Source organism: Notolepis coatsorum (assembly GCF_963971535.1).
Source record: "Notolepis coatsorum genome assembly, chromosome: 1".
NCBI classification, from domain to species: Eukaryota; Metazoa; Chordata; class Actinopteri; order Aulopiformes; family Paralepididae; genus Notolepis; species Notolepis coatsorum.
In genome coordinates this window covers 296,526,000-296,551,096 of record NC_140165.1, presented here as the reverse complement: position 1 = coordinate 296,551,096, position 25,097 = coordinate 296,526,000, and the positions used below count along the sequence as shown (strand labels likewise).

General features: G+C 43.6%; 1 protein-coding gene across 2 annotated transcripts in view; it reads right to left on the bottom strand.

Annotated features, from left to right (window-relative positions):
* The window catches only part of LOC311230129 (serine/threonine-protein kinase DCLK1-like), a gene marked incomplete at both ends in the record, with an annotated part of 49,692 nt that extends 37,734 nt beyond the window's left edge, over positions 1 to 11,958 (bottom strand). For both annotated transcript variants that reach the window (XM_084316299.1, XM_084316300.1), the window contains 2 exons: positions 10,940 to 11,295; positions 11,598 to 11,958. In XM_084316299.1, coding sequence (XP_084172425.1) covers positions 10,940 to 11,295; positions 11,598 to 11,958 — 717 coding nt within the window. The remainder of the gene's footprint in view (positions 1 to 10,939; positions 11,296 to 11,597) is intronic.
* Positions 11,959 to 25,097: the final 13,139 nt, after the last annotated feature.

The following is a 25,097-nucleotide window of genomic DNA, read 5'->3' as shown; positions in this document are numbered from 1 at the left end:
AAATCAATGATGTTGAAGAAAAGAAGGTTCTTTTTCTCAGGTTTCTTGCAACTGAGAACCTAACACTACTTCTCCACTGGATCACAGGAAAACACTGCATTTGTAATCTCCTGGGGAATGCAGTTGATTGTGTGGAGGAACAAATATTATGGAGGAATTTAACCGGATCAAGGATGTACTCAGTCAAATATAGACTTAACACAGATTTATTTAGCTCAAACAGAGTATCGAAGTTATGCTGGATGACTACAGGAAGGTACAGGCCTAGTATCCTCCATAGAGCTCCCGAATCATGTGAAAACGTAGACCTTTATACTATGATAAATGGGGTTGTGGTGAGGTGAGAGATAGGAGAGGTTGGGTTGGAGGAGTGAAGGAGGGAGGAGGGGTGAGCTAGGAGGGGGGATGGTTTAGGACGGTGAGTTGGGGAAGGCTGGAGAGGGTTGAAGGGGGGAGGAGGTGAGAGACAACGGTGGTGACTGATTGATCAGGGGAGACAAAGGGATTGAATGGGAGACAGGACATGTGGGTATTGGGGGTTAAATCTGGGATGGTAGTATGTTTGGAGGGGAACCATATAATTCCATATAATATAATAATAATATTATAATTCCATATTTAAGCAGCCGTGCAGACCTCGTTGCTGTATACTATTGTCTGTTGTTTAACTTCTCAGCACATATACAGCAGCTAGGTCTGCACGGCTGCTGGGGGAACCACGAGTGAAAACCAATATAAATGGACTGTTGGCGCCACAGGCCAAAGCATCACCGGAAAACATGCACCAGTCAAGGTCAGCAAGAGCAATGGGATAGAAAGTGCATACGTTAGTGGCTGGTGTGGGACACACAAAGCAGGACCATCAACCCCATAACCACCTCCCTCTGCATCTAGGACCCACAGCATGAATGAGGAGTTTATTAAATCTCATAATCATTTTACTGTGGACGTTTGAGGCCTCTCGTGCACTATACAGTCGAGCCAGGCTGTGTCCTCCAGTTGGATGGTGACATCCATTTCAACCAGACGTATCGACTCTGGCGGACAGAGGGGTGAGCTAATACAGTTACAGTACAGAGTAGGGATGCATGATTAATCGGAAAAAAATAATCGCGATCTAGATTCATAGACCTATGCGATCTCATCTCTAAATTATGACGATTTAAATAAAAAAAAATAACATTTTGTTTTTACTAAACTTTTTTAAACAATGACGATTCTGACTTGAGTTATTTTGTACTTTGATATATGTTATGTTGTCTGTTTAAGAAAAGCGTGCAATAAATGATTGTATTGAAAAAATAAGAACCGTGAGAGAATCGTGATCTCAATTCGTGATTCACATTTTAGCAAGAATCGTGCAGCCCTAGTACAGAGCCATATCCGTCACGGTGGGGTCGGTAATGCCACGGTCTCCATTCAGACAGTCGATTCACGCAAATGCTCTCTCGGCTCCAAGCAGCCTGTCTGCAGGGTTCCAATGGTCTAACATGCTTTGCATCCTTGCCATTCCTGTTTCTCCCATGTCGCGGAAAACACCTTAACTAATGTTAGCTGCTAGCGCTAACTACGCTATCCCTTAGTTAGTGAGTCTCTCTCCCTCTCTCTCTCTCTCTCTCCCTCTCTCTCTCTCTCTCTCTCTCCATCCCTCTCTCTCTCTCCCTCCCTCCCTCTCTCACAGGGTGAGTCAGCAGCATAGGGGACTGGGCTGCATGGAGGAGCTGACCGCCACAGAGCTGCTGCTCTGGGGAGCTCCTGAACAGAACATATACTGGAACAGAAGGGGCGGCTCAGTCAGTGGCAAAAATAACTCAAGACAGAACAAACTTCACAGACATGAAGACTGCAGTGAGGGAATGAGAAGGGATCACTGATACTAGAACAAGGGAATGAGAAGGGATCACTGATACTAGAACAAGGGAATGAGAAGGGATCACTGATACTAGAACAAGGGAATGAGAAGGGATCACTGATACTAGAACAAGGGAATGAGAAGGGATCACTGATACTAGAACAAGGGAATGAGAAGGGATCACTGATACTAGAACAAGGGAATGAGAAGGGATCACTGATACTAGAACAAGGGAATGAGAAGGGATCACTGATACTAGAACAAGGGAATGAGAAGGGATCACTGATACTAGAACAAGGAAATGAGAAGGGATCACTGATACTAGAACAAGGGAATGAGAAGGGATCACTGATACTAGAACAAGGGAATGAGAAGGGATCACTGATACTAGAACAAGGAAATGAGAAGGGATCACTGATACTAGAACAAGGGAATGAGAAGGGATCACTGATACTAGAACAAGGGAATGAGAAGGGATTGTTGATACTGGAACAAGGTGTAGTATTATCATTTTGTAATACATATGGTTAAAATCTGATTATCAGATAGTGGTATTCTGTAATGTTACAGACTAAATTACAGTCACACATTTTTCAAACTGCTACCCGATTCTTCTGCCTCAAGACTGAAATTGTGTCCAGGACACTCAGCAAAGGGTAAAGAGCCATGAAAACAGGCTCTGTGTTGCCAAAGGTGGGTGATTATCTGTCCATATGGAGTCCCAACAGGACCACAAACAAGTTGAACAGTGTCCAACTGCTTGTCAGGAAGGCATATATACAGTAGGGCCACTGAAATGAGCCAAGATGAAGATAGAAGATCTACCATTATTGATGGACCATTGGGTCAATTTGCTTTTATGCTTAATTAATAAATGTACAGTGAATATTCATAATAATTTGTATCAGCAAAGATTTTGACACAGCAACAGCTTTTCTTTTTCTTTTTTTTTTTTATAAATGTGTGAAATACCGATAGTTCACTTCACATAAAACATAGTGTCGGTGGTGGTATGGGATGAGTACAATGCCATACATGTGGGTGCCCCGTTCTCATCTTGCCGCCATGTGTAACATAGGACCCACTACTGCATATGTGAACCCTCACACTCCAAATAGAGTCCTGACATCACTACTGCACTGCTCTGCCGCAGAGGCTGTTCCTTAGCAACCAGCTCAGGCAACTAAATCGCCATAGAAACCATCAGGGGAAGAGAGGGGGGGGGAAAGGAAAATAACCCACTATTTCTTTGATAGCGGTTACCAGTATAGAGGTGGGGCAGGTGAGATAAGTTTATAAATAGACATTGTGGAAGAATTGTACCGTATTTTAGAATCCGATTTCCTCTCAGTTGTCAAAGTAACTGCTACTATTAATTTGTTACACAACCTTATTCTTACAGCCTTACCGCTTCAATGAAGATCTATATCCCATATCATAGCAATAATATCCAAGAGGATGTTTGCTCATTTGATTATGGGTAAAACGTAAAACAGTGATGCACCTAAGAAGGAAGTAGCTTGGGACAAGTTTCATTGGCTTCGCCAAAGTAATCACAGCAATTGATCTATCTCAAGCCCCGCCCTCTTTTCTTGATCCTCCCATCACAACTGTCGCTTCCCTCGGACAAAGTTTATCAGAGGGAAGCGACAGTTGTAAATGGAGGATCAAGAAAAGAGGGCCGGGGCTTGAGATAGGTAAATTAACATTGTCATTAACAGTGGAGCCTACAGTCTGATTCTCCATCATAGCGCTGTACAATGGCTAATGAATGCAATCGCTTATTTTGCTGTATATGTGTGAAGCCATATGAGTGCATATCCATTTCATACTGTGGTGCAATGTGGTGGGAATCTTAAACCCATGAGTGCATATCCATTTCATACTGTGGTGCAATGTGGTGGGAATCTTAAACCCAGAGTCCCAGGAATCTATTCTCCTAATGAATGCATGTAGCAACTATTATCAACTGCATTCCAGCCTATTCAGCACAATCTCACTGGGAAAGAAAGTCATTTTAAAAAAAGGGAACAGAATCCCTATTTTTTCCCCCTTTTATCAATGGTTCACTCTCTTCAGAATCTACCTGCCTCCATATTCTGTGCTGCCTCACTGAGACCACCGTGTGTCTCCTGGTTCCCCTCCGGTACCGGCGTGTCCTCGTGCCTACCGGCTCCACGTGAGAAATGCCCACTGCGAGGGAGGGGGCGAGGGTGTGGATAGGGGGAGCACCCAAAACAGACGGGAGGCAGAACAACAGCGTCAGCACTACCCCCCCCCCCCCCAGACAGGCCCCCCATCATCCTTCAGCAGCTTTCATCCCTTGTCTGACTCCCTCCCTTAAGCCGTGAGGGCATGAGCGATGCAGAACAGCTCTCGCGGGCAATAAAGGCACTCTGTCAAAACCAGAGCACTGCTACGTCCCCCGGGGTCTGCTCCCTTTTTAACTTTGAAGGTCAACAGATCAGTCTCTGCGCTGTACTGTGGAGCACGCACCCTGCAGCTAGTCGATCAAGCGACTGTGTGAGTGGTTTAATGTCTCACGGCACGGTGGTGTAGTGGTTAACACTGTCGCCTCACAGCTAGATGGTCCAGGGTTCGATTCCCGTTTGGGGACCAGGTTTCCGCGTTGCCAGGTACCCAGGTGGGGTATCTCCTGGGCCTTTCTGTGTGGAGTTTGCATGTTCTCCCCGTGCTCGCAAGGGTTTCCCCCCCCCCCGATAAGAGAAACCCAATGGAAAAACATGCACAACAGATCGCTAACGCTGTCGTGTTCCCTGACGAAGATGGACAGGAGCACTTGGATTGGTCCCCCGGGGCGCTGCCCCTCGCCGACGCCCCTATCTGCTCCCGGCTGCCCTTGGGGGGAAGGAAGACGGGATGGGTCAAGTGCAGAGACTCAATCGCATCGGCGACCCAACTAATTGCATGTGGGTGTGTTCCTGTGTGTGTGCCGCCCATCGCATGTGTGTCTGCCTGCATGCCGAATAAAGACTTCTCCAAAGTCCAGTTATTATTATTATTAAATGTGTGACAAAGAAGTGCTGTAGTGTTGCTTAAAGATGGGGTATATGGGCCATGTCTTTTTAGAACCATTTTGGTAAAAGTATCTAAAATTATCCCAGTTATACAGTTACCAATAAATTAAATGCACTGTCTGTCCCAGGCTCTGGGATCAGACGTTCCAAAATCTCAGGGTGACCCTTCAGAACCAATTCGATTATTTTTGGCCAAAGTGGTGTTCTTGGGGTTGCATTGGAACACGAATACCACCAGCATGCTCCTCAGCATGCATCATGGTATCAAACAGGGTAGACTGTCCAGTTTTAAACTGTGGATACCAAACAGAGAAGGTAAAGACGACTTTAAACTGTTAAACAGTAATCCAGAACAATGTTATTGCACTATAAAAAACGGATTTTATGTCTGCAATTTATGTGCTCATTTTATGTCTATTCTATTCTATTTTATTGTACTGCACTATTGCACTATTTTACTCTGTCTATTTTATCGTACTCTTTTTATTATTGTCCATTTAAAACTGAATCAAACCATAAACAAGGTGGCCTGTTGGGATGTTAGATCCTAATGTGAAAAACTGTGATTTTATATGTCTGCACTTTATGTGCTCATTTTATACCCGTCTTTTTTCTGTTGTGAAGCACTTTGAGCTGCAGTTTCTGTATGAAAGGTGCTATACAAATAAAGTGTATTATTATTATCATCATACATGGCCAATCAGATCAAACCACCTGCCAATCAGAGCCCGGGAAACTCTTTTCATTGTTATTTTTAGAAGAATCCAGCTCCAATGTGGTTAGAAGTGGTGGAGAGAATAAAAGCTAGCTTATAATGGTAGTGTCTGGTTAGGAGCGAGGGATAATGGAGGTACTTCTCAAGGTGGGGTCCGGGAGGGGGGGGTTCGAGCTGGAGCATATGTGTGTAGGTTTTTAGATAACAGGTATTAGGGATATATCCTGTATAAGACATTGGTATAAATGGTAATTTCGTTGGATATACACTGTGTATTAATGCTTGTGTATCTTATCGTGTGTTGTCATGTTTGTTTATATGTGTGTTTAAAAAATAAAAAAAATAAAATACAAAAAAAGGAGAATCCAGCTTGGTCTGTAGGATACCTTTGATATGCGTGCATATAGCACCGGGCTTGAAAAGGTGATGCAGAGCTTGCTCTATTTCAGCTGGACATGCACGCTCACTCTAGCTGAACATGCACGCTCACTCTAGCTGAACATGCACTCTCACTCTAGCTGAACATGCACGCTCACTCTAGCTGAACATGCACGCTCACTCTAGCTGAACATGCACGCTCACTCTAGCTGGACATGCACGCTCACTCTAGCTGAACATGCACGCTCACTCTAGCTGGACATGCACGCTCACTCTCTAGCTGAACATGCACGCTCACTCTCGCTGGACATGCACGCTCACTCTCGCTGGACATGCACGCTCACTCTAGCTGGACATGCACGCTCACTCTCGCTGGACATCCACGCTCACTCTAGCTGAACATGCACGCTCACTCTAGCTGAACATGCACGCTCACTCTCGCTGGACATGCACGCTCACTCTCGCTGGACATGCACGCTCACTCTAGCTGGACATGCACGCTCACTCTAGCTGAACATGCACGCTCACTCTAGCTGAACACGCACGCTCACTCTCGCTCATTTCTCCTAAATTGCCTACCCCACCTTTAAAGGACCACTTTGCCGATGTACAACCTTATGGCGGCACGGTGGTGTAGTGGTTAACACTGTCGCCTCACAACTAGAAGGTCCAGGGTTCGATTCCCGCCTGGGGACCAGGTTGCCGAGTTGCCAGGTACCCAGGTAGGGTTTCTCCTGGGTCTTTCTGTGTGGAGTTTGCATGTTCTCCCCCCGTGCTCGCAAGGGTTTCCCCTCCCGATAAGATAAACCCAATGGAACAACATGCAGAACAGATTGCTAACGCTGTCGCGTCCCTGACGAAGACGGACAAAAGCACTAGGATTGGTCGCCAACTCTGCAGGCGCGGCCCGACGCCGCAGCCCATGTCTGCTCCCGGCTGCCCTTGGGGGGGGAAGGACGACGGGATGGGTCAAACGCAGAGAGGAACATTTCATTGGTGACCCCCAAGTAATTGCATGTTACTATCAATGGGGAGCGACGACGCCTCCCTCGCGGACAAGCTCAACATCTTCTACGCTCGGTTTGGTGTAGACAGTGGCGCTGCTGGCTCTCCGGCTAGTGACGTCACTGGCGCGCCGGCTGTTGTGGAGGGGGGGGGGGCAACCGCGAGGGGGGGGGGACGCTCTCTCGTTGTCGGAACACAGTGTGAGAAGAGCATTTATGCAGGTGAACACCAGGAAGGCTGCTGGCCCAGATGGCATAACAGGACGTATACTCAAGACCTGTGCCAACCAGCTGGCCCCTGTGTTCACCGCCATATTTAATCAATCACTGGCGGAGTCAGTGGTCCCTGCCTGCTTCAAGATGTCTACCATCATCCCTGTGCCGAAGAAACCCTCCCCAGCATGTCCAAATGACTACAGACCGGTGGCACTCACCTCTGTGGTCATGAAATGTTTCGAGAGGCTGGTCAAGGACCACATTTGTGCCTCCCTCCCCAGTGATATGGACCCTATGCAATTTGCATACAGGACAAACAGGTCCACCGACGACGCGGTCTCCCAGGTACTGCACAGCACCCTCTCGCACCTTGACCGTCAGAAGGGGGGCTATGTGAGACTGTTGTTCATTGACTACAGCTCAGCGTTCAACACCATAGTCCCCACCAGACTGGTGGACAAGCTGATCGAGCTAGGTCTGAGCTCCGCCCTGAGCGCCTGGGTACTGGACTTTCTGAGCGAAAGACCCCAGGCGGTCAGGGTGGGGGGTCAGACCTCCAAAACCATCACCCTGAGCATCGGGTCCCCCCAGGGCTGTGTTCTGAGCCCCCTGCTGTACTCACTCTACACACACGACTGTGTGGCCAAGTTCAGCTCCAACTCCATAGTGAAGTTCGCAGATGACACGGTGGTGGTGGGGCTGATCTCGGACAACGACGAGAAGGCCTACCGGGAGGAGGTTGAGGTACTGGAACGCTGGTGCCAGGACAACAGCCTGCTCCTGAACATTGGCAAAACCAAGGAGCTGATCGTGGATTATAGGAGAGGACAGCAGGAGACACACACACCACTGATGATAAACGGGGCTACCGTGGACAGGGTGAGCAGCTTCAAGTACCTGGGGGTCCACATCTCAGAGGACCTGACATGGTCAACACACATAGAAACAGTAGTAAAGAAGGCGAAACAGCGTCTCTACCACCTGAGACAGTTAAGGAAGTTCAGAGTATCGGGGAAGATACTCCAGTCCTTCTACTCAGGAGCTGTAGAGAGCATCCTGACCGGAAACATCACTGCCTGGTATGGAAACAGCACGGCACAGGACAAGAAGGCCCTACAGAGAGTGGTGCGCTCAGCCGAGCGTACCACGGGTATTGCACTACCCCCCCTGCAGGTTCTATACAACAAGAGGTGCAAATCCAGAGCCTGCAGGATAATGAAAGACCCTCACCACCCCAATAACAGCCTGTTTCAGCTGCTGAGGTCAGGCAGACGCCTGCGAACCCCAGCTACTAGGACAGAGCGGCTTAGGCTCAGCTTCTTCCCCCAGGCCATCAGAGCCATGAACAATGAACATTGAGTGCTCAGAACATTGAACTGTCCACACACAAGCACACATGAACACACACACGACACGCACACTGTGCACGCTCACACACGAGCAGCCACTTAACACTTTAACATGAGCGGGCACACACTCATGTCGCACACACGCACACTCAGGGGAGGAAATTAGGCCACTTTACTGGCCAAATGCTAGAATTTTTTACGTTTGGCTGGTAAAAAAAATCAGATACCCGCCAGTTGGCTGGTAAGCCAAAAAGTTAGTTTCCTCCCCTGCTGGTGAGTATACAAAAAAATAAAACATTCTGCAATCACTGCACTGGCAAACGGTGCGCGTCTTCTGAGTGTTCGCTTTAGTTGACAGTGCCACGAGAGCACTGCACAAGACCACCCGCGGACATATAATGTTTAATAAACGTTTGCGCAGTACTGGCCAACCCGCGGACATATAATAATAAAAGTCCCGCGGTACTAGGCTAGCCATCAGGAGCACTCGCAAACAGATAACGTTAAACACAGCAGAAGATGGAAAACAGACAGACTGACCAACGGGGAACTGCATCCAACCCTAGTACAACCCTCGAGTATAAGTTACTAAGGACACATTTAAATCACAGAGGTGTAATGTTAGTCTACTGGAACTGTATACAGTGGTTAGCTTCTAGTTAGCGTTTTAGCTATAGCTGCTTGCTAGCTAACGTTAGGCCCGTGTGCTCAAAGCAGCCAGCTAGGTGTATCTGTTATGACTATAATGTTTCCAAAAAAGCACCGGACTACGACGTAAGGTTAGACATTTTATTTCATGCTCAAAAGCCCCTGGCTTGCACATCGCAGTTACGAAAGGGGCTAGCTCAACCAGTGCACTGTGCACAACAGCACACCAACCCAACTGACGTTACCACAACACTTGACGGTACTTCACAGCACTGTCGTAAGACCACCGTGCTGTCTTAAAGGCACAGTGTGCCTACCCAGATGCATACACAACATTGACGCGGCTTGACATACAAAGAAGTAATTATCACAATTAGCGATTTTTTTTGTCTGGTAAAAAATCTGTTTGGCTGGTAAAAAAAATCAGATACTCGCCAGTTGGCTGGTAAGCCAAAAAGTTAGTTTCCTCCCCTGCGCACACTTATGGCCAAAGGAAAGGACACTTTAAATTAGAATAACAGGAACAGTGTATTGCACTACCAAAGCTAACTAGCATGTCCCACATGCTCTGTAAATAACTATGTACAGATACCGAGATGTCACTCCATGTTACCTGCTACCTGTTACTGCACAATGTTGTTTCTTCTTTTGATTCTATTATATGTACCACTGTATTGCACATCGTTGCGGGCAAGACCACCCGCATTTCATTGTATACCTGTATGCCGTGACAATTAAAACTCTTGACTTGACTTGACTTGTGTATCTGTGTGTGTCACCCATCGCATGTGTGTCACTGCATGACGACACTGGCAATGTGTGCAATGAATAAAGATTTCTTCAAAGTCCAGTTTAATCTTTAATCTTATCTCCATCTATCCAAAGTAGGGATACGGTGTGAAAAACGCCTGCAGTCGTTGCCAATGTTCTCGGCTTTTATAAAATATAACTTTATATGAAATAGGACAGAATAGAATTTATCATATTCACACGGCGACCATTTTTCCTCTTGCGGTATGTCGTGATCAGGTTGGGGTTGGAACAGGGTGGAAAGAAATGCCAACCTGAGCATGACATAAGAGCAAAATGGCCGGCGTGTGAATGTGGTCAATAGGAAGCTTTGCTGTGTTGTCTGCAGATGTGCAGAAGGACCTTTACCTGCTGTGTGCAAAAACAAGGGAAATACACTGACCAACTTTTCGGGCAACATTGTCGTGCAACATTGTCGGGCAACATTGTCGTGCAACTTTGGCGGGCAACGTTGGACAAGCGGATGTCTTAATACATTTGTACTGATTGCATAGCAACCTCTTGTGGCCCATATACATTCTATTTCCCTCTGTCTCACTTAATTTCTTGTTGGCAAGCACATTGCCCCATCATGATGTTACCCATAAAGTTGCTCAGTGCATCGCCAATCCTCATAAACTCAGCCCTAGGTCCTGACGTCTTTCCTGTTGCAGGTTGCCTTGTCAGGAATGTCAAAGGCGAGCATGCTGAGTAGCTGTGGGAAGCGTTTGGGGCTTCCTCGCTGAGAGTGTCACTTAGTCATATCTATTAACAGGTGCTGTAGCTATGGCTCTATAGGTGACTGATCTACACGTGTCGTACACTTGTGCATAGTGCGCCTACTGCTTGGAACGATCTTCAGTGTGATCTGAAAATTCAAAGCTTGGTAACCCTCAATGTATGTAAGGCAATGGTGATGCCTATTGTAACAAGTCTGTGTGTACACTTACCATCTTGCCGTCAACGGTGTACAACCTCTTGACCACTCCGCAGTCCAGCTTAATGGCGTCCGTGATGTCGGTCAAGACCTGCTCAAAGGAGTGGGCCGTCTTCTTGTTGAGGAGGATCCGTATCGCCTTGCGCGGCTTCACCCCGCTGCGTATCACGGTCACCAGTTTGGGTCGAATGAAGTCCTTGCTCTCCCTGGTCTCCAGGGATCCCGCGTTCGCACTGCTGAGTGCAGCGGGGCCGCGGGCAGAAGCGGTAGTCGGGGGAGTCTTGGGCCCGACGGACCAGTTGGGGTTGACGTTCTTTGTGTACTCCAGTGTCTTGTACGGTTCAATGGATCCGCACACATAGCTCTCTCCTGCGAGAGAGTCAAGAAAATGGAACAGTTTTTACCAGTTCTTACCGGCTCACAGAAAGTGATGGTATAATATATATATATATATATATAATATGTAATAATAATCACAGATCATGGAACTATACATGACAGTTTGAGAAATTCTATAGTTTTCCATGAAGGCCAGGAGACACACCGTTTAGACTGATTAGACCTGTAGAGGTCTGGAGCGGCTGAGATTGTGACTTACTTGACCTTAAATTATTCAACATTTAAGTAAATTCAAGGCAAGCCTATACTCATCCAAGAACATCACGGCTCACCTTCCTCCAGCTGATCCATGCTGGTAATCTTCTGCATCCCGTCAATGGAGTAAATGGTCCGGACCCCATGGGGCAGGTTGACGTTGTCGGACAGGGCCCGCGTGAGGTCAACCAAAAGGGCATCGATGGACCTGAACCTGTCCTGAGAAATAGCATATACAATCCCTTTGAAGTAGCGGTCCCCGTTGCGGTAGAAGCGGACCTTCTTGGCCTTTTTCTCTGTGCTCAGTTTTTGGAGTGTTCTGGTTCTGTACAGGCTGCAGTGAGCACTGTGAGTGGGACTGGGGAGTCCATTACCCCTTGAGCCCCGTCGGGTGTATCTCTGAGCCTTGTCCCGCTCGTCAAAGTGCTCAAGTTCCATCGCTGTGCCGTGATATTACACCTACGGAATAAAGGACGCATTTGGAATAAGCTCTTCAAATGGATTAAAAAAAAATTATATATATAAAAACACTTAAGGCTACTACAGTAGGCTTTCTAGTCAGTCTAGATGCCGAGACAACTAATGCAGACTATGACACAGGCTTATAATGTTTCTGCTGCCCCTGGTATAGCAGCACAGAGATTATGAAGTAACATCTGTCACACCCATTTCATGTGCTCTGGAGGGAGCCTATTGCATGCTCTCTAAAAGCCGGTGCATTTCACTCATACATACAGCGGTGAATCCACAACGAACAAAAACAACATTATAACTGTATGAATGATGTAAGGCTACTGGCTGGAAGATGGAATCCTAGAATAATAAGAGGATGAATAAATGTGCTATCTAGAACACCCCCCCCCCATTACATGCATTTTCTTGTTCTTGGTTTAATCTTTATTCTTACCTTAGGAGTGTGAAGATGCAGTCAAATGGGCTGATTCAGGCTATGTTAAAGTCAATGAATCATTTATTTCCGTTGATGCCTATAATGAACCACGCGTCCCTTTGTGTTGCCCCTGAGATGGTGCGGCTCCTGTCTGTGTGTGTGTCTACACTCACTGTGAGGAAGGCTAGAGGAGGAGGCAGGGCTGGAGCCGTTGTCCGCCCCCCCCCTTTTTTGCAGTGATTTATCACATTGGACCACCGACGTACACTTTTACCTTGTGCGCGCGCGAGAAGGGTGTGTACCCTCGCGCGCGCTTCCACTGTTGGCGCGCGCACAATGTAAAAGTGTTCCCTCGATGCGCGGTCATGTTGTAGGTCAGGTGTCATGCTATTAGATCCAATACTGATTTCACACCCGATTCGAAAGAGCGATAGAGAGAGACAAAACAACTTTCATACAATAAACTGTAGGCTATATTACTATGATGAAAGTAATTATTTAAAATCCATGTCGCCGTGTTGCGATTGCGAGGCGACGGTGTTTGCTGTCACTTTTTTTTGACAGTTCAGTCCAAGACAAGAAATACGCTAAACAACAATTGTTTAATGGACCAGGCATATGAGGCCATAGCTCTTACGGTGGGAATTTGATTGTAATACTATGTAAAAGAGAAATTAAACAGTGATTTTACCAGCAGTAAGTTGTCAGCCAGGAGGAGGGGTTCTTCTAGTTTCTTGCCTACTAAAATGGGCGACCACCTCCAGCATACTCCTGATGAATTAAAAATGGGGGACCCTGATGTAAACAAGACGAAAGTCTTTCTCTTTTCCCATTCTGCAATCTGTTAATAAAGTTTTCAATCAATCAATTCAATACTCCACGCAGAGATACGCATGTGCGCCACTCCACAGCCTGCCAAACGCAGTGGAACGTCGTCCAACTCTCTGCGTAGGAGAATGCACCCCCCCCCCCCCCCCCCCCCCAGGTGTTCCGAGTGAAGTGTAGTTAATTGATTGCACAGAACGGGGAGGGATAGTTGGCTGCAGGACGGTGCATTCCCCACGCCACCTATTAGCACCACTTAACTATGATCAGAGGACCAAGTGATGGGTAATATGCACGTGTTTTCATACATTCTTCCAAGTAGAAGTGGCTGGATATATATAGGCCTAGCTCATTAGTGTCAGACGCAAGAATGACAACATGCATGTAACACTAATTGACACCCTTTTGATTATGGATTTGCTATATGGTTAAATACAGAATCGAGAGAGGGGGGAGGGGGATTGTTTTCCTCACTAACGTATAGCTATAATGACCAATTGGTGCACTGCAGTTGGATATTAACATTCACAAACTCAGCAAATATCGTCCTTTTCTATTTCACTATGGTCGAAATGTGTGCGGTCAAAGGCATAATATAGCATATAGGCCTGAACTGCTCAAATGTGTGGTTTTACTTTTAATTAATATGCAAACCATGGATAATGTATTTGATCACTTTTGAATCACCATCCAAGAATATTAGGTCAAATGGACAATACATTTAAAACATTTGATTGTTGTTGGTGGTGGTATATACAAACATCAAATATTTCAAGATGTGTAAAATTGGCTTTCTGTGAGCAATATCTTACATTAAAGGAGGGCTTTGCGTTTTTTCTTTTTTTTTTTTAACCCTGGCCCTATTTCAACATTGCCTGGTATGGTGTTGACTGTCACTAATTATAATACAGGGCCAGGGCCATACTTTCACAGTTTCACTGATCGCTAGTATTGAGAAAATTAGCACTGTGCTGCTTCCTCTCACCAGGCTCCAATACAATCCAAACGTGTTTTAGCTTTCAAAAACCATGACATGTCCTTTTGCAAAACAGGAAGCTCACATTATAATCAGTGTCTTAACTTATATGTTATAGTGAGAAACTGGTTCATTCAAGCTAGCTCACAGGCACAGGAGAAACCAGTTTCAGTTAACTTACCTCTTACCGTATCTAAGGTAATCAACAAGTAATTGCTAGCGACCACTGCTGTCCCAGCTGTCAACAGCACCGTTTCTCCCAGGTGTTTCAATAGTTCTGAAGTATAAGTTAAACAAACTATACAGCAACATTAATCTGTCTAATATATTGTTCTGTGTCAAAGGTGAATGAATGAATGAATGAATGAATGAATGAATGAATGAAAAACTTTATTTAACAGATTGCAGAATGGGTACAATACAGTACGGCTCAATACACACAATTGTTAAGGGGATGCAGACCAGAGAAAGACGTTTGTCTTGTTTACATCAGGGTCCCCCATTTTCAATTCATAGTGACATTTATGACATACACAACATACATGACATCATGCCATTTATGGCATAGGGACATATATACATACAGGTATATAGTACTGTTACATTTGTGACATATACGATATGCAAATATACAGTACTGTTACCCATAGATCCTAACAGAGAATATATACATATGATGGGGAGGAGACTGTGCATTAGGAGGGGGTGGGTGGGAGAAAAAATATACATATGGTGGGTAGGGCGTTGGGTAGGGCGTTCCACATTGTTGTGGCATAATTGCGAAATGTGTTTAGTCCCTTGTTTGTGCCGAATCTGGGTTGCACATGATTTGTGGAACTCCCTCTGGTGTTGTGGGCGTGGTATACACTGACCTTTGGGAAGTATTTCGACATGTACATGGGTATGTGTATCTTGTAGACCAGGCCCATTGCAAGTTGCTGTACTCTGTCGTCTACTCTAAGCCATCCTAGGTTGTCAAAGTGGGCAGGGGTGAGGTGGGTTCTAGGAGTAAGGTCAAGTAGTAGTCTGACCAGTTTGTTTTGTGATGTTTGTAATCTTGTTTTTAGCGCCTTTGAGGTGCTTTGGTACCATAAGGTGCAAGCATAGTCATTAGGGGTGGGACGATACATCGATCCAGATCGATACATCGATGTAATTATCAACAATCGAATCGGATCGATGCGATGTAATAAGATCGATTCATATCGATACTCTTATTTTGAAAATCCTGTGGCGAGTCTCATATCCGCCCAAGAACAACAGCAGTAGCTCCGTGTGTGTAGATGTTACAGCATAGCATTCTCCCTTTCTGTGTGTGTGTGTGTGTGTGCGCGCGTCTTTGGAAAGACCAGATGAGGTCAGAGGAGTTTGATGTTTAAATGTTATTTAAACATAAACAATATAATACATAATAAATGTAGGCCTATACATGATCATGCAACATCAACAAATTGTTGTAGGAACGGTTTGGGAGAGGGAGGTTGTGAGTTTTGAGTTCCAAAAAATGTAGCTTAAAGTTTAAAGCTCAATATATAAAAACGTGGCACTTTACAGTGAACAGGAGGTCTATTTGTATTAAAAACAATAGATTGATTTTCCTTTAAATGTCTGGAAGAGCTCAAAAATACAAATGTCAAATGATATTTTCATTACCTTTTTTTTGTTGATCTAAATGTTACTGATTGTGTTAAATGGGCATATGATATCATCTCATATCGATCGCAGGCACCTGAATCTAATCGTATCGTATTGTATCGTGAGAGACTTTGTGATATCGGCAAATATCGTATCGTTGTCCAAAGAATCGATATCGTATCGTATCATGATGAAACTGGTGATTCCCACCCCTAATAGTCATATTAGTACCCTTGAATGAGTGCTCTTGCCAGTGTCTTCAGGGTATTCTTGTTTACCAGAGAGGAGATCCGGTACAAGAATCTAGTTAGTTGGTTGACTTTTTTTTTTATTACATTGGATGCCATTTTGTCACAGAAAAGATTTGTCTCTAGGATGGAACCCAGGTATGTAATTTCATATTGTTTTTATAATGTAGCGATTTTCAAATGATCAGTAAAGGAACTATCTCAGTTGAGGTGTAGTTTGACCAACTGTCAACTTTTCACAGAATGTTTAGAATCTTTCAACTATGGCTGTCACGATTCATCGACCTATGGCATTTTCTGTTCCGTTCCATTCCCAATACAATCAGTTTCATGGATGAATGAATGAATGAATGAAAACTTTATTTAACAAATTGCAGAATGGGTATAATACAGTCAATACACACAATTGTTATGGGGATGCAGACCAGAGAAAGATGTTTGTCTTGTTTACATCAGGGTCGGAGTTCTAATAGAGCAAAGGGGGGGGGGTCTCTCTCTCTCCCTCTCTCTTTCTCTCTGCACGTTCAATGATGATGCTCAATGACGTAGCCAAAATGTACACTATAAAAACGAACTTGATAGTTGATGATTAAATATTTCACTTCATTAGCAAAAATATTGTAACATCATTAAGTCTGCTATAAACTATTCTCCCTCTCGTATGTGTGTGTGCATACATTTACTATATACTCTTTTTCACATGGATTAGGCTAATTAGCTTTAACAATCCTGATTCCTGAGCCTATTTTATTCAAAAGTAAGATATTGATTTAAATATGTATATAGCCTATATATAAAAAAATATATATATAAAATACATTTTAATCGTATCTCCTGTGCTGGCACAAGCACTACCATAGTGTGGAGTGGAGAGATGACACACAATACATATAATAATTCATGGAAATATACTAAAAATCTATTTGTCCGGTAATAATATCTCTGGCTGGTACTGTAGTTTTTTTTTTTTTTTTTTTTTATCTAAAGCTAAAAAGGATGAGGATACTCATTAAACATTTAGAAATATTCAATTGAAATAGATTTTTCTGGTAAATTAATGATTAATCGACTAATCGATAAAATAATCAACTGATTAATCGATAACAAAAATAGTCATTAGTGACAGCCCTACAAGAGAGCCTTAGCTGATGATACCAGCATGTAATGATTTTTCTTTTTTAGACGGACCCTGGCGCAAGAGAAATCCACAGCATCTTGCTATCAAATCACAGGTGCTACCTTGGCACAAGAACGGTAAGCAAAATGACAAAAATGTTTGCAGTATTATTATTCTATAAGTGTGCCACAGCATCAAATGGCTTGAGAACCATTATATTAGTGGGGAGATTGCATTTCCAAGTAGAATAGAACTATTGAGACCCATATTTCTCTACAGAGCTGGACATGAAGATGGACCCAGTACTGAACCTCAGTGTGACCCTTCTCACCAAACAGACTGTGATTCAAATTCTCGCAAGGAACGGAAGAGGAGGTTGGTTTAATCATGTATTACGTTGTTAAAGTCACTGGGAGCTAAATAGCCTTCAATCAAATGTCCTGTTGTTTCTGTTTGGTGCAGGTTATATTGTGTTATTGGGAAAAAAAAGTGGAATCTTGCCATGTTCCTAATTCCTAAGAGAACAATCTTGCTAAAAATGTTCTATTGCTGGTTTTGGATGGGTTGTGCTAATAATTTACAATTTAGTCATTTAGCTGACGCTTTTATCCAAAGCGACTTACAGATTGTGAACAAGAAGTCAGCAGGAGGGGTACATCTCTGGCAGCTAAGGGTCAGTGGCATTGTTCGTCAAATAGTATCAAGCTTGAGTGTTACACTCTGAGTGCATAGTAGTACAGTATAGACTAGCAAGATCGGTAGTAGTATAAGAATAGTAGCCCAATCGCACGCATAGCCCTCACTCTTCTCTCCTCCCCCTAAGCCCCCTCACTTACCTCCCTCCTCCCCATTTCTTCTCTCTCTCTCCCTCTGGTTCTCACTCTCCCTTTCTCTTTCCCCCCTCTCTCCCTTTCCTTCTCTCTCCCTTATTTATTGTTGTCCTTGTATTGCTACTGTAATTTTGTATTTTATTTACTTGCATGCATGTACAAGTGCATGACCAAGTATGGCTTTGTCAGTATTCCAATGTACAGTGTACAGTGTGTGTGTCCCTACCCACCCCCCCCCCCCCCCCCCCACCTCCAATGTACAGCCCCCACCCCACCCACCCAACCTCCTCCAATGTACAGTTTCTACGTCAAATGTATATACACTTTTTTCTGGACACTTTTTGTATCACAAACAGTACTGTATTTGCAAATCTGATATGTCATAAATGTATAGATGTAGCAGTACTGTCTATCCGTATGTCATGTATGTCATATATGTTATGATGAATTGAAAATGGGGGACCCTGATGTAAACAAGACGAAAGTCTTTCTCTGGTCTGCATCCCCTTAACAATTGTATGTATTGAGAGGGCGGCTACGTGGCGTAGTGGGCAAGGCGCTCGCCATGAATGACGGAGACGCTGGGCTTGCCTGTTCGAGCCCAGCGCTCCACATTGCTTTCAGTTTAGCTGGTCGTTCATACTAATACACACTGGCCGTATTAGCGGGTGGGAAACTGATGGGTGGGGACAGCGACTAATACAGGTCGGTTGGTGCGCCTGCGCAGTAGAATCAGGAAGTGACGGGGGCAGCGTGAGCCTCCCACGCGTTACTCCTCGCCACTGAGAGATCGAGCTGCGCAGGTGAAAAGATGCGACTGCTGTTACCTCAAGTACCGGAGGGGACTTGTGCTATGTATGACTTAGTCCACATTGCAGCCGGCTTGTGGGAGGCAAGAAACAGCATTCGTGACAGGGGAGGGTTGAATTGGATGACACGAAATTGGGATGGGAGGAAAATATAGAAAATGGGAGAAAAAGTGGATAAAAAAAAAAACAATTGTATGTATTGAGCTGTACTGTACTGTACCCATTCTGCAATATGTTAATAAACTTTTCAATCAATCAATACATAACCTTGTTTTTGTCCCGACTGTGGTGAGTTTTTTTTCCCGCCATTGTGGAGCGAGGACTGAGAATAGCCTGCTTCGTAGTGTGTAGGGGTCTTGAGGGTGTGTAGTTAGACCATCGACCGGAGGTAGGAGGGAGCTGTTCCCCTCGCTGCACAGTACGCCAGGTCAAGGACATGATGATGACGTAAGAGCAGCCTGGCGTGGTGATGGATCACTCACATCTGTCACTTCAATTGTAACGTATAATATAACTGATGGGGCACACAGACCCTCACCTTTGATTACATTGGTTACTTTCTCATATTTTCAGAGTTAATTATATTGTTTACACCATTTTGTATCTTTACTATAGTTTTATTGCCTATATTTATGTCTTCTACTATTACCACGCCTGTACCTGTACCCCCCCCCCCCCATGCTGCTATGATGCCAGAATTCTCCCCAAGGGGATCAATAAAGGAATATAATTATCTTATCTTATCCATATTAGGGTTTAGGGTTTTTGGGTGTGTGAGATTATATGCAAAATAAATCGTCTGTTTTTTGGTGAAGTGCCTCTTTAAATTTAAATGTATTCCAGAGCGTGTGACTTGTTTCCTCAGGCTTCGCATTAGAGCGTCTTGTCAGCACCTGTGTGATCTTCTGCCCTTTGTGGACGGCCATATAGACACTGCAACCACGCTGGAGCTCACTGCCAAGTACCTGAGCTACCTGAAGCAGACGCTGCCTCAGGACCTCCTGTCCAGAGTAGGTCTGCAGCTTTTCCTTTTATATTGGCGAGAGACCAGACTAGGCTACTATAATCCCCATGTGCTCATTTGTTCACGACTTGCTTTGTGCTGCAGGTTGATAAGGCGGTAAAGGAAATCCTCAAGGGCTCATGGGAGAAAAAAAGAAAAGCGCCCCTGAAACGGTACGTCTGACAATAAAGATAACAAGGAGGAAATGTATTCCTTCTGAACATGAAATTAAGGATTCTTTACACATAGAATTTATATTTACTGGTATCTATGTGTATAGATATAGTAAAGGACTATGTGCAGGTAAGTACCTGCATATATAACCCCTCTATATACTTACTTGTATACCTGACAATAACCCATATGATTGCATGTACAATAATATACCATATATATATTTATTATCACGGCATATAGATCTATCCACACCTGTCTGTACTTACCTGCACATAGTCTCTACCTATATCCTATCCTTACTAGTTATGCCGCTGACCTGTATCTTTATACCTGTATCACTGTACATATTATACTACAACTCCGTACATACATCTTATTAGCACTACACTCGGTAGGATTCATTTGTATATTCTGTACCCAGTTTAATCACCTGTACATTGTATATTGCTGTTGCACTTTACTGCTACATTTGCACTCTGGTTGGATGCCAAACTCATTTTCGTTGTACTGTACTTGTGCTGTATAATGACAATACATTTTAATCTAATATAAACAATAGTGCAGAGGAGGACATCTTTGGTGGTGATCGGGTGTTTCTTAAACAGAGTTAACATTTTGTATTTATCCATAGAATGACATGTAGGCCGAAGAGGAGCCCCTCAAAGAGGCCAAATCCATTTGCCAAGAAGTCGATTTATGGTATGATATCTTTCTTGATAAAGTGCTTCGATATACTGTATCCTGCTATGCGTTTAACTATACAATGCAATGGTTCTTGAACAACACAATGAAATGAGAGTATTTTGCACGTGTAATTTCAGCTCATGATTTGGGAAGACCTATTCAGCCCAAGCACCCGGCACATGTAAACGGGTGGCCCATCACGACCACCAGCCCTCTGCTTATGGGCCAAGCACGTCCTCCAGCTCCATTTGTGAGGCTGACCACGGCCCACGTGCCGCCAATATTGTTGGACAAATCGTCTGTGCCTCGGGGACAAATGCTGCCAGTGTGCCAGAATCCACGCCCAGTAGCATCACTTCAGTCGGTGGCAAATAATTGGATAAAACCTCCCTCTGTCTTTCTGAACTCCACTTCTAATGTCATTACGATGACGAGCCAGACTTGTCACCCAGAGGTAAAGCTTGGCCCGTCCCTTCCTGTACGACTGGAGCAACGTGAAGCCTCTCCAGGCTGGCTCAATCCCACCGCTCTCACGCCGCTGAATTCTGATCAAACCCATGTGCCACTAGATCCGTGTACTTCAGTGAATTGCTTCGCATCTCCAATGGAACAAAGACGGATCGATTCACCTCTGGCGAGTCTCGATGAAGATATATCGGCGGATGGTCTAAATCAACTGCTAGGTCCATCATTGTTGTGCGAGAGTACAGCTTACATAGGTTCCGATACGACACCATCTGAATGGTCGGATCACCCCGCGTTGGCGCTTCTGTGTAACTCTGGACCCTTCCCTACAAGCTTGAGCTACTTACCAAGCAAGAGTAACATGTTGACCTCTAGTCCACTGGACGCAAGCAGTCCCATGTTGCTAGATTTGATGTTGGATACTAGTAATGCCCTGGGCTTTCCTGATATTTTCCCTGCAAACACCATTTGCTCTCCTTAGCAGAGAATCGGATATACTATATGCATGTAGATGTCACCAAATAACCATTGTTGTATTATACAGCATTGCAATTTTGCCTGTACATCACAGCCTCTGAAAGACCTCTGCCCCATATGGCAAAATCTGTGCCAAATCAGGACATCTGCAACCAAATTAGTTTGAAAGAAAATGTGGCTATAACATTGAATTGGGTATCACTAATGACCATAAATGAAGCTTGTCTGAACATTTATAGGTTAGGCAGTGATGCAGTTATCAGAAAAGTGGACTATAGTGTTACTGTTATGGACACAGTGAATAAACAATTAAATTCTTGAACTTTTCTTTAACTCATTTTCTGTTCTTATTTGTAAAAGAGACACAAAAATATGGGAGGAACAATAATACAATATGATTTATTCAATATGTATAAGGAAAAATAGTAAAGTAAAGGCTCAGTTTACTTCCTGTTTGGGCAGAGATGTGTGACAGTGGAACGCCGTCCAACTCTCTGCATATAGTGTGGGTTTTGATAGACAAATGGGTATTTAAGAGTACAAGATTGGTATAGCAGGTGGGTATAATTTTACTTTTCTCACATTTACATGGGTCTGTACTGCATTTGTGATTTGCTTGGGACAGTCTAAATAAATGATTACCATCTAAATGCAGGGATATGAGAGTGGCTTTTTGTTTAAGGCTAATGAAGTAATCCACACATTTTATCCAACGTTTTACATAACCAGTTAAATGAGTTTGTGGTTGAGTTATACTTTGTAAGTTCACTGTCCCAATGTATTGGGAACGGCCAATAAAAATAAACTTGGATAACTTCAAGTCAACCCAGGGAATTTCAGATTGATTTGTTAATACAAATAGGCTTTTGTTGGATAACTCCAAATTCAATCAGGGATTTTTTGCTATTTTAACCTCTGTGATGTTTGGTGCAAATATACCCTTTCCTTAATGAGTTACAGCCCTTTATATGGATATTATCATGGTTGGTATTTTTGGCAGTGAATACAAAGCTTGTAATTTGTTGTTTAACTCTAAATTCAACCAGCTAATAGAAACATTTTCAACTTTGAACTTCAGAAGTTATATTTAGATTATGTTGAACCTCTGTGAAATGTGGTGTGAATACAGCCCCATGGCAGTGCCCTTTATTGAGTGTTTCAATGTAACTTGTGTTTTGTTGGATAACTTCAAAGTCAACCACAGAATCATTGTTCTTTCAATCCCATTGGAAAGTTATATTTCGATATTTGAACCTCCATCTGAAGTTTGGTGCGGATACACCTTTTCCTCAGAGTTACAGCCCTTCATTTGCATAATTATCATAGGCATCAGTTCTGAAGAGGGAAGATGGACCTATCCATATTTTCTCTAAATCCATGCATGCCTTACATCGGCCCCTTGTCATAATGATACCATTCCAAAACTGCCTTAAAACGTAGTCTCCAGTTTTAGATACAGTTGAAAACTAGTCTTCATCACAAATAGTTTTATTTAATATTTGGTAAGGCATGAAGTTGCATGGCATCAATGCTACGTCGGTTAGTTTCAAGAGGGTTACTAGTTTAGAATGATGTGGAGTTAAAGGTGCTATACTGTAGATAACATTCAGCCACTAGATGTCGCACTAGAGCACCAGCATATCATCTATCCAATCAGGTGCATTCCACACGGGGAAATGGGAAGTAGGGAGGAGATATGCCTGCAACATGTAAACAACATTAATTTTGGACCAAATTTTTTATTTTATATAGTCGATGATTGGAGGACCTTTTATTTATTTTCTTTCTATGATGATTATCTGGCCAAAATGATGAATGATACATTTATGGAAAAGGGGCTGATAAAGATTTGCCATTTATATCGTCAATAAAGAAAAAGTGGGTTTGGTGATGGCATGCATGGTGGGATCAACTAAAATGTTAATTTAGACAACTTGATGGCTGAATTAGAATGAAATTCAGGGGACTCGTTACCATGTTAAATCCTCAGCTTGAAAGACTCCGGCAAAGATTAGATATTGCCAAGCGCCATGCTGTAAAATCGTTCCTGAAAGGAGTGGTTGGGAAGGAGAGGGTGAAGACTAACCCATTTGTCTTCTGGGACTTCAGGCAAAACCGCATTAAACACGTGCACATGTAGGTCATAAAGGAAGGTGTATTGAAAAAAAGGAACATTTTTAGGCTAATGTGATGCAAATAATTATACAACACTACCTACAAAATGTTGGTAATGTACAACACACTACAGCCACTAGGTGGTGCATAAGGCATCAGAAGTATTAATGTACTGCATATTTCTTTTAAATGGCCACCAACATTATTTCCCCGATTCAAGATTTTTATGGCGGTAGAAAAGATATTGAATGTCCCCAATGACTGAATACTGTTCAAAATGACTTTCTTGAAACGCTTTATTTTGTCGGAATTCTTGTGAAACTATTAGTCTACTACACATGGCTACAAAGGTACATAGAAAGCCATTACCAAAATTACAATCACCTGCTGAGGGTTTAAAGCTTAAAAAGAAAAAAAAATAACCTTAAAAGACAAATCAGAATCACTTCACTCAACACTTTAGAAAGATCAGGTCTGAAGACTAGGTCCGAATCACATTTCAAATCGCTTGTTAACCCTTTCACAGCGACAATACAGAAGGTTAACCCTTTCACTGACACAAGACAGCAGGTTAACCCTTTTACTACCACACTACAGAAGGTTAACCCTTTACTATCACTACAGAAGGTTAACCCTTTACTATCACACTAGACGGTTAACTGTCTGTAGTGTGATAGTAAAGGGTTAACATTCTGTAGTGTGGTAGTGAAAGGGTTAAAAGATCCATAGGTCACAATGTTATCAACAAATCGCAGTGTTTACCTTAACAATGACTAGGAACATTAACAACAGCACAACAAATTCAACATGTCATGAACACACATCTTATGAGGACTGGAATATTACAAAGCTGGGGGGGAAACACATTTTGAAATGTTCACTTTGTTGAAACTCAATGGCAAAGTTGCCAACAGGAATGACACTTTTCCCCCCCAAGCTGTTTGAGAAGTCTTTCAACCTAATGACAAGTACAAGACATTCTTCTTAAAGATTCAGTACAATGAAAATCGTGTTTTTCAATCTTGGTGCATTTTTTTTAGAAGGTATGCCATAAAATTATCCAAAATGTTAAGAGCTGAAAATTATGACTAAAGCCCTTTGATATCTAACAAAACAGTATCAACTAAATCAAGCCATTTCAGATATTCAATCTGCTTCCTCTGACGTATCGCATAATACACAAGGGTTACTCTGATTGGCCTATCGGTCACATCTAGCTGCTCTGATTGGCCCATCAGTCACATCTAGCTGAATGTGAGGCAGAAGGCCACACCCACACAGCCTTGAGAGTTGGCTGTGTGCTCAGAGAGGGTGACGAAAACACAAC